The sequence below is a fragment of the Archocentrus centrarchus genome, chromosome 4 (assembly GCF_007364275.1).
Source record: "Archocentrus centrarchus isolate MPI-CPG fArcCen1 chromosome 4, fArcCen1, whole genome shotgun sequence".
In the NCBI taxonomy this organism is placed as follows: Eukaryota; Metazoa; Chordata; class Actinopteri; order Cichliformes; family Cichlidae; genus Archocentrus; species Archocentrus centrarchus.
Genome location: NC_044349.1, coordinates 28524612 through 28535248, shown reverse-complemented (window position 1 = coordinate 28535248; position 10637 = coordinate 28524612). Strand labels below are relative to the sequence as shown.

Below are 10637 nucleotides of genomic sequence, written 5' to 3'. Positions count from 1 at the left end.
TTTCCCAAAGCACCCTCACTACTCTGACACATAAACCTTAAAAAAAAAAAAAGGTACAAAAATCCTCTATGTTTCCTCTTTTACAGTCAGCTTTATACAATACACGTAGTCATTACGACATCCGACTATGAGAGACCTTTCCCACACCACCGGGGATGAAAACAGCTCCCCAGGTAGAGTATGCGAGGCCAGCTTTTGTCCGTCTTTTCCATCCAGGATCCAGACTGTGCCATCAGTGGAGGCCAGGCCCACCAGAGTCCCCCTCCTGCCCACAGCGGAGCCGTCAAACACACATGGGGTGGAGTACACCTTGCCTGTGGTCTGAAAAGTCCAAACCAAAGAGCCGTCTGCGCAGTTCAAACAGTACAGGCGACCGTCATGTGATCCACACAGAAGCCTCTGCTGGTCTGGCGTGATGCACGGAGAGGAGAAAACTGGACCCTTTGTTAGAAACTGCCACAGCTGCAAAGACATACAAGGGTCATACAGTGATGAATTACAGAGAGGATTCAGAAAGCAGTCAGACCCCTCACAACTTTTAACAGTCTGCACTCAATGTTGTTGTAACAAATGTTTATAACTGTAATGTTTTTCTTTTAAAGAACCTGAAATCTCTTCTTTACAAAAAGTTTTCAGACCATTTGCTGTGTCTGTGTCAGAGAACATCAGACCTTTAGTAAATCAGGCTTTGTATATTTAAATTGGAAAATACTGCATCAAAGTCAGCTTCTCACCAGTTCCCCTGTGTTGCTGAAGCAGCAGATGTGTCCGTCAACTGAGCCGACCACAATGTGCTCAGAGAAGCAGTTTGGTGATGAGAAGAAAGGAACGTCTCTGCAGTAAGACCACAAGACGTCTCCACTGTCCTGGAAAAGAGAAACCCTTGTGAGACACAGAGTGCCAGTACTTATTTTTTTACATGGTTCTTTTTTATTAAATTAATAGCAAGTTTGTCTTTGGAGACAAAAGTAGAAAGGTAAGGTTGAGATGCTTTGGACATTTGCAGAGGAGGGATAGTGGATATGTTGGCCAAAGGATGTTGAAGAGTGAGTTGCCAGGCAGGAGGAAAAAGAGGAAGACCTCAGAGGAGGTTCGTGGATGTAGTGAAGGAGGACATGCAGAGGGTTGGCGTGGCAGTGGAGGATGCTACGTGAGATGGAGGCAGATGATCCATTTCTCATGTCAGTGATTGTGCTAACAAACTCAAAACCATCCTACAAAATATTTATGACAGAATTAGTGATTTAAATAGACTTTTGCTCCTCCCTCTCTCTTTCTTTCGATCCACTTGTGCACCAAATAGCAAAATGACCTTCACTCACAATCTTGAGACAGAGCAGGCGTCCTCCCAGCGATGCCACGTACAGCTGGCGGCGTGATGAGTGAAGATGTGGAGAAGAAAACACAGCTCCTCCACCACAGTGACGCTTCCAAACACACTGCTGAACCTGAAAGCACAGCACACACACCTTTATCAGTCCAGAGAGGAGAAGGTAAGCTTTATTCCAAATTTCTTTATTTAACATGTTCCAGCGTTACAAAATTACCGAAATGCGAGAAGGAAAGTAAGTAACTAAACAAAGTTTTATTCACTTACCTTATTTATTGACTGTAACAAAAAAACAAAAAAACACCAACTGGAAATGAATAAATTTTAACACAAGAACTATGTATACAAATCTGTAAAAGTAAATATTTTCTAATACTATTTTTTTGTATTGATTTCGATTCCAAATACCGTTTCTAATGAGTAATTTAGGGGTCTAAGACATTACAAATAAGTAGTTTGTTACACGCTGTTACTTCAAGCACAGACGGGTCTCCAGCGTAATCATCAACCTGTGACTTTTCTGAATCATTACAGCCTTTGTGTCTCTTTGCACCAAGCACTCACCTGTGAGTTCAGGGCATAAACATGCCCGTCATGTGAGCCCACTACCACCAGCCCAGTGAGAGGATCCACAGCTGGACAGCTCTTCACAGCATCTCCCGTCTCAAACACCCACTGCGTCTTTCCCGATTCAGTGCACAGAAAATACACACGGCCGTCGTAACAACCTGAGAAAGAACCCCCCACCCATAAAGATAAATCTAAAATGATAAAATATTTGAGTGAGATATTCATAGAGCTGACACGAACCTATTACAACCAGGGTGCCACAGTGAGACACGGCAGCAGACGCCTCGATTCTGTCCCCAAGAACTCGCTCCCACAGAAGGTTTCCAGTGGTAACGTCTAAAGCTTGGATCCTGTGGGAGTGTGAGCCGATAAACACTGTTTCGGACCAGTCTGACCTGTCATCAGTTCTGTTTTGTACTAGAAGTACCGGGGAGGCATCCACACATCTGCCTGTGTCCGAGAACCAGCTCAGACTGAGGCCCACATTAGCATCTCCGTGAGACTCCTTTTCTCCAACAATTTCATTCTGCAATATTTTGTCATCCTCTGTATATCTGATGTTCATTTCTGTCACTTCGCCCCCTCTTCTAATAACTTTCACAGCCTGTTTCTGCACCTGCGGCCTCTCAGCTGCTGTTGAGTCTTTGCGCGCTCTCCTCGCTGGAACCACAGAGGTGGCACTGGCATGTCGTCTCTTGGCCTGAGACAGCGTTGAAGGGCAGTTCTCACGCTCCAGCATCCCTCTTGCACTGGCAACATGATGCACAATATCAGAGAAGGTCCCATCAAGTATCACCTCCAGCAGCTCTGGTGAGGTCACTCCCACAGCAGTGAGGATGTCTTCACAGAGATGCAGAGCCTTAAGAGAATCTCCTCCACTCAGCAGGAAGTTGGACTTCTCATCAGTGGTCACATCTGCAGCGAGACCTAAAGTATCCTGTTGACAGATGGTTTAAAAGAGACTAAACATAAGGAGACAACAGTGTATTTAAATGTAGAAAGGGAATGGTGTCATCAAAAGTAGAAATACCCGCCACAAAGCCTGAAGAGTTTGCTTGAGTTCACTGCAGTCTCCCACTGAAGACTCTAAACACTGTCTCTGTTTTTCGTATACTCTCACTAATTCCTCCATGTCGACTTTTCCTGTCAAAAAGTGCACGTTAGAAAGGTGAACGGATAAAACGGTGAACGAATTGGCTGCTGTTTCTCCTCAGCAGTGACAGTGTGTCTAATGCTCACCATGAGCAGTCAGGCATAAAGCCGGGACGAGCACCAATGTGTCAGGAACGCTGTGAGCAGGCAGCAGCAGAGACAGCCGGCTCAGAACGAGCTTCTTCAGATCTCCGTCTGCGCCGGCTGACTCGTCCAAGGGGTGTTTGACAGAAGAGGGCAGGTTCTCTGCACGCTCGCCAAAAGCAAAAGAAGAGGGAATTTGTTCTGCACGTTGCCGCACAGATAAGGAGGTAGAAGCTGCCTTCTGGTGCCCAGATGTGGATGCCACAGCAAAGGCGAGAAGTCGAAATCCTTTGTGCAGACACACAGCACAGGCCTCCACCTGAGGCAGACTCAGCATGAGCTGGAAAGAAGGGAAGATGAAAATGTAAAGGAGGAAGACCAGAAAGGTAAGTTTAAAAAAAAAAGAAAGTTAAAAACGTAATTATTAAATCAGCTGAAATTGCTTTTCTCTTGTTTTCCTCGCTTTTTTCTTATTGCTGTGCATCTGTGATAATAAATCTCAAAAGAACTTTAAAATGTAGAATATTACAAAAGTTAAGGCAATGTTCACATTTTAAAGCGATAAAGATGGATGTTAAAAACACACGCGTGTTGTTTCATGTGTATTTTGCGGGGCAGTGTTATTGGTCTGACTCAGCATGAGTTATATTCACACATTTGAAAACATCTTACTTGCTGCAGGCTGTCTAAGTTCACCCGCTTTCCATTGCGTTTGATCATTCGGTCTCTCCGCCCAAGGTAGTATAGCTGTGCATCTTTAACATCCACCCAGTCTCCTGTAGCTCTCATCGTCCCAGGGACAAGAGTGTCCTCATTATCCAGGAGGCACACCCTGTCTTCTCCACCTGCAGAAAAGGATCATATAAATCTGGAAGGATTTTCTTCATCTCAATGTGATTTATTTGCAATTTTTTTTTTTCTACCTATGAAGACCTGTCCTTCACCCTCTGTAACAACGCAGCCACGTTCATCTCTGACTTCCACTACTGTGCCCATCAAAGGAGTCCCAAGAGGCACAGAAGACACCGTGCTGCAAGACATTTGTAATGTTAAATAACTGCAGTATATTTAAAACAAAGTCGTGAACATTTGAAAAAGGGGGTCCACTCACAGGCTGCTAGACTGCAGCAGAGACTCAGGTATTCTGTAACAGCAGGCCCAGCAGGAAACCTCAGTGATACCGTAGATGTTGTAGATTTTGGTTTTGTTGTCCTCATGTCTCCAGCTCCTCAGGAGAGCGGGCGATGGGCAGGCTTCTCCACCCAGAGCCAACACCCTCAGGGAAGAGCCACACGACAGCAGGTCCTGTTTTAGAATACGATGGCCAAAACGTAACAGCAGAGTGGGCGTGACCTGTGAAAACAATGAAAATAAAACACTGGACAAACAGCGGAGACTGTCTCAGTCAAAACACAGACTCAAATGGGTCGATGCTTGCCTGGAGGACAGTCGTCTTGTGATCGTTGAACAACAGTTGGGCCAGTCGATTGGGCATTTTCTTTATGACATTAGCGACAATGAGGAGCTGAGCCCCAGATGATAAGGCGAGAAAAATGTCCACCACGGAGGGATCAAAGGTTAAAGGTGAAGCGAGGAAAACCACATCATCTGCCCTCATCTGAAACAAAGATCTGAGCAGAACGACAACGGATCTCTCTTTAATTGATATATATATTTATTTCTTTTTTAAATGCCATGCTAGTGCAAACAACAAAGGCAAAAAGGAGTTCTTACTGACCTCAGATGCAATATGTTGGGGAGTATACACTTGTGCGGTACTTTCACAGTCTTAGGAAAGCCTGTTGTTCCAGATGTGTGCAACACATATGCCAAATCTCTGTGCCTAGCATCCTTTGTCTCCACAGCTGTATCGCTGAGATTATTTCCTGATAGAGCTTTGTTTTTTTCTACTCCCTGTTCATGCTCAGCAACTTGCAGCGGCTCGATGTGAATCAGGGTCAGTTTGAACTTGATCAACTCCACACAAACTTTCACAGCTACGTGTTTGATGAGAGCCGTCTGAAATTGCTTGAAGAGGAGGAGAAAAAAACAGCAATGTAAATATTCTCGAAGAAAAACAGAGCTCTTTAACAAATCACAAAGTTGGGATAATATTGCACTAAAAATGCCTTAATATACAAAATAGGTCAACAAAGGTCCTTCGAGCCAGATAATTGACTGCTGTAGAATATGTCATCAGAGGAACATTCAGCATCCCTCCCTCACACAGATGTGATGGAGCGACATGTGAGACAGCACCGCACGCCCAAGCACCTAGAAGAATACATCCTTGCCTACAATCCACATAAGCCTGCCTTTTCCTCCCACCCCAATGAAGGAGGGTACGAGGAGCAGAGAGGAGCAGCAGCCATTGTGAACAGCGGACAGGCAGATGCCGCGTTTCTTCTAGGCACCAAAGTAACCTCACGCAGGTCAAGTACAGGTGACCCACTGAGCACAGTGTCACTCAAACAACTCATTGACTCTATATCTAGGAGTGAGGAGGAAGAAAGAGCAGAAATAGCTCAAGTCACCAACAAACTGCGCCAATATGAATGCAGACAACGTCGTCGTCAAGAACTGTTAGAGCATATTACATCATTCCTGCAGGAAGAAGAGGAGAATGAAGAGTGTCACCGTGTGAAAGATACCACACCCACTCACACACAAACACAGGCACCACTTTGCCCCCCTACCTGTGTCGACTCTACAAACTGCTCCCCATCCACAGAGAAGCAGGTATGCGATAGAGAGCCTCGCACTGAAAGACATACACCAACGAGTGTGATTCCAACATTGGAAGGAGAGGTGGGGCCGAGAGACCACACCTTTGCAGCTGGTAGTGAAAGGGCTAACTCTGCATTCACACCGGTATGTCCGGAACCCATAAGACATTCCAACTCCCCCTATTCAGACATCTCATCCGGTATGGTGACACCAACTCCAACTCACCAGCATCCCATAACAACAGTTCCCTCACCGTCCCAAGTGACAGGCCCGTATTCCGGTGAAGAGGTGTTTATCTCCAGGCACCAGCCCCAGGTACAGCAGCTATTGACGACCACAGGTGTGCCCTATAAGCCCACAGCGGATTATCATGGATCACAAATGGGCCCAAACTACACCTTACCTCAGGATCTCTCAACCTACAGTTCGCACCACTACGCTCCTGTGCAACCACCAACAGTTCCACACCAGGCTCTGCCACCTTTCCCAGCAGTGAGTAACAGCTTCCCAGCTGCTCAGTCACAGATTCCTACAGGCCAAACTATGAATCCATACAACTTTGGTCCACAGCCTCGCTCTATATATGGTGTGCCTAAACCTAAAATCCCAGACTTCACGGCAGATAGTGAAAGGGAGTTTGCTAACCTAAAGTTAGCTTTAGACAACCTACTCGAACCCCATTCTGAACTGACTGAGAAATACAAATACCATGTGCTGCTCGAACACCTAAAACTTCCTGAAGCACAGATGATTGGCCAGGCATGTCGGCATGAGCCATTCCCATTCACAGCAACCATGCAAGCATTACAACTTCAGTACGGCCAGCCACACCAGCTAGCACAGAGCGAAATAGCAGCTATTCTGAAAATCCCTGATGTAAAGTCTGGAGATGAACACACCTTCCAGAACTTCGCTCTCAGAGTCCATCTCTTAGTGAGCATGCTGCTTTCCTTAGAGGGACCTCGGGGAATGGAACTCAACTGCTGCTCCCATGTTGACCGCCTACTCAGTAAGCTGCCCAAATATCACAGGGATGGGTTCATTGAATACCTCCAGCTACATGGGAAGCTTAACACCACAAGCCTCAACCCTTACAACCTGCAAGACCTGAATAGCTGGCTACAAAGTAAAGCTCAACAACAACGCATGTCAAACAGATTAGCACAACGCTATCAATCAGAGAAACCTGCTAGTAGTGGGAAGGAGCAAATCCCATTTAGGGGCAAAGGTCGGAGTGTAGCAGTCTACCATGGTGCAGAACCCAGTCAACTAAGCACCTTCATGCCACCTGGCAAAGGGAAGATGTTTAAAGTACATTGCATCTTCTGTGACAGTAAAGAGCATTACAACAGTCGCTGTCCCAGCATCAAAGAGCAATCAGCTGTAAAACTGGACAGATGGCTAACAGAGACCAAGCGCTGCTGGAAATGTGCGCGTAACCATACACCTGAGTGCTGCACCCTCAAGAAACCCTGCAGTGATTGCGGTGACATCCACCTCCAAGTGCTCCACAATGTTGCCCAGCGCCGTTCCAACAACCAAGAGTCAAGAGCCTTAGAGAGTCGCGTATACTTGACACCGAGTATAGCGTCCAGTAAAGTACTCCTGAAGGTGGTTCCGGTCTTGTTGCACAACAATTCCAATTCACTAGAGACCTTTGCTGTCTTAGATGATGGAGCCCAACGGACAATGATCTTGCCGCTAGCAGTTCAACAGCTCCAGCTGAACGGGGAGTCTGAGACTCTTGCCCTACGCACTGTACGGACGGACGTCACGCACCTGCAAGGGTCAAAGGTTAACTTCGAGATCTCCCCCAAAGAAAACCCACGGAAGCGGTACAAGATACAGGGAGCATTTACAGCAGCAGGTCTAGATCTGGTGGAGCAGACCTACCCCTTGCAGATGTTGCAAAGACGACACTCCCACTTGCGAGGAATACCGCTAACATCATTCGACAAAGCACGGCCACTGGTGTTGCTCGGCTCAGACCATGCGCATCTCATTACCGCCACTAAGCCAACTCGCAGAGGATTTAATGGCGGACCCATAGCCATCCACACAGCCCTCGGATGGGCCCTACAAGGTGCAGAAAGGTGTTTGCCAGAGCAGCCCTCGGCGCAGCAGTGCCTTTTCACCTCAGTTGCTAATCCAGACGAGCAACTGTTCTGGAATGTTGAAAGATTATGGCAACTCGACGTTTTGCCTTTCCGAAATGACAAACTGGTTGTGCGCTCTCGTGAGGACCAAGATGCTATCAACCTCCTAGAAACAAAAACAGTGCGCCTGGAAGTCGAAGGAGTCCACCGGTATGCAACCCCCCTCCTTAGAAAACCAGGAGCACCCAAGCTTAACAGCTCGATCCACTCGAATCCTCAACAATAGGCATCAGTAGAAAATACACTAATATGTAAGCAATAAAAATCTTTGTTTACCACTTTGCCCTTGGGTTAATCTTTATAAAAAGATATGAAAATAAAGATTCAAGGGACATGATTTTGGGCACAGAAAGCTTTCTCTTTTTTCGTTTTTTTGCAATTTATCTGTACTCATACACAATGACCGGCAGATAGAAATGAAAATCTTGGCTGGAAACCCCCCAAAACTGGCCAATGCCCCTGCAAACACCGCCGCTATCATATATTATGCGAACGTTTAAACCACAGCATATAACAAAAGCAATCTCCATCCAGAACAGCCTTTTAGCAAAGTCTTAGAAATAACCCTAACATACCCCCCCAAAAAAACATAAGCATAAATATATAACTGTGGACTTAGACTGAAAGTAGAAGTTGGTGGTGGATGCTGAGCATGTCACTGGTGCCCCAAAAGTACTTTTTTGCCCTGTATTCCCATTACAAGTAAGGCCATGATGACTTTTCTCTTGTTTATTTCTTGTCTGGATGGTTTAACATTTTAGCAGAGGCCTGAGCATTTGTTTAAAGATAATTAGCATGCACTACATTTGCAAAATTACTCACTACGATAGCTATTGTATTCATGCTGATAAAATATGGGAAATTCAACCTGCAGGAGTTTGGTTTGTACAGCACAGTACTTAAGGCCACACTGGTTCATGACTGTGGCAGACAGAAGTCCAGGAGCTTCTGTGTCCAGTGGGACATAAGCAGCAGCAGACTGCAAGATCCTGGCAAACAAAGCAGAGTTATTTATGAGTTATGGTTTTTTATAACAGTGATACGCATGCACACAAGAGCACATATTGACAAATATTAGAATAATGATAGAGCTTTTACTTCAGAATATGACAGCATGCACACATCAAGATAAGTGCAAGTCTTGTCATTTATATATATGTGTGTGTGTGTGTGTGTGTGTGTCTTTTGGATAGTTTTATGTGAACTGGATGCAAATTTGCAGTTTTGCTAAAATCTCATGTTTCTTCTTCTGTCGACTACTCCCTTCAGGAGTCACCACAGTGGATCATCTGCCTCCATCTCACCTTATCCCTAGCATCCTCCTCTATCACATCAAGTCCTCCTTCACTACATCCATGAGCCTCCTCTGCAGTCTCTCTCCTGCCTGACAGCTCCAGCATCCTTTGTCCAGTATATCCACTATTCCTCGTCTGCACATGTCCAAACCATCTCAGCCTCACTACATGTATTCTCTATGGCTGGGTTTCAATGCCCTTTTCTCCGGAGCATACTGCCACCTCTCCAGGCTCTCTTCCACCTGCTCCCTACTCTCAGTACAGATCACAAAGTCATCTGCAATCATCATAGTCCATGGACACGCCTGGCTGACCTCATCTGCCAACCTATCTATCACCATTGCAAACAAAAAGTTCCCTAATATAATCCCACCCCCACCCTGAACCCATCTGTCACTTGTATGGCACATCTCACCACTGTCTTGCTGTCTTCATAAATGTCCTGCACCACCCTCTCATACTTCTCTACCACTCCTGACTTCCTCATGCAGTACTGCAGTTCCACCCAAGACACAGTGAAGCTCCTTCTGACCTTCAATATACTTCTCTATCAACACTCTCAAAACAAAAATTGCATCTGTAGTGCTTTCAATGAAGCCATGCCTCACCCTTGTTTTTGAAAATCGGTACCAGTGCACTTCTCCCCGTTCCCCAGGCATCCTCTCACTCTCTAAGATTTTGTTAAAGTAGTCCACTCAGGTATGTCAACTGGACCAGCTACCTTTCCATCTTTTGTGTTTTTATATTTTCGATATACAGCAAATGTATATCATTTCCAAATATTGGTTATCCATCTCCTTGATTCTAAAAATCAGTACTGGGCTTAAATGAAACCCATATAGATCGATCCTAATGTTTACACTCACCCCAAAATCCAGACAGGAATAAACAAATCATCTACGCAATACAGTCCGATCACGCCGTTGCAAGAAAAACAGTTCGTCCGCAAAGCACGAGAGAGTTCATCGGCGAGTTCAACCAAATCTCTGTAGGTCAGGGACGCCGTTCTTCCAGACACCGAAACGCCATGGTGTGTCACAGCTACTCTGCCGGCGTACCGGGAGGCGGCGGCGGCCACCAGCTCTTGCAGCGTCCGAGCAGACATGCTGAAGAGCCCTTCATCGACGCTCATTTACCGATAGCATGCATTCTGGATTAAAAACACACACACACACAAAACTTGTATAATTCAGCTACTGCTCTGTTCAGAAGAGGATGTTTGTTTACAAGTAGGTTTGTCGAGGGAAGATGACGCGTTAGTTTAGGGTAACTGAAAATGACGCCAAACGAACAGTTATATCAAATGCTCCTCTTAAGCTTGGC

The 10637-nt window shown here is 45.7% G+C and overlaps 1 protein-coding gene across 2 annotated transcripts; it reads right to left on the bottom strand.

The window, feature by feature from the left end:
• Positions 1-17: 17 nt before the first annotated feature.
• aasdh (aminoadipate-semialdehyde dehydrogenase) lies at positions 18-10561 on the bottom strand. 2 transcript variants are annotated; one of them, XM_030727428.1, is made up of 15 exons: positions 10181-10561; positions 8888-9008; positions 4875-5164; positions 4575-4767; positions 4248-4489; positions 4060-4166; positions 3809-3981; positions 3140-3476; positions 2931-3043; positions 2141-2837; positions 1895-2058; positions 1598-1609; positions 1323-1448; positions 735-866; positions 18-462 (listed from the first exon to the last, which is right to left on the bottom strand). In XM_030727428.1, the coding sequence occupies exons 1-15, from the start codon at positions 10444-10446 to the stop codon at positions 67-69; spliced, it is 3369 nt and encodes a 1122-aa protein (XP_030583288.1). In that variant the 5' UTR covers positions 10447-10561; the 3' UTR covers positions 18-66. The 2 variants fall into 2 exon arrangements, with proteins under 2 accessions (XP_030583288.1, XP_030583289.1); XM_030727429.1 differs by lacking the exon at positions 1598-1609.
• Positions 10562-10637: the final 76 nt, after the last annotated feature.

What these genes read in the sequence shown, in the direction of transcription:
- aasdh (XM_030727428.1), bottom strand. Translation starts at nt 10,446, where the DNA reads ATGAGCGTCGATGAAGGGCTCTTCAGCATGTCTGCTCGGACGCTGCAA. An exon ending in CCCAACATATTGCATCTGAG is followed by an intron (nt 4,768 to 4,874) that starts GTCAGTAAGAAC and finishes CGTTCTGCTCAG; the next exon opens with ATCTTTGTTTCAGATGAGGG. An exon ending in TTTATGCCTGACTGCTCATG is followed by an intron (nt 3,044 to 3,139) that starts GTGAGCATTAGA and finishes ACTTTTTGACAG; the next exon opens with GAAAAGTCGACATGGAGGAA.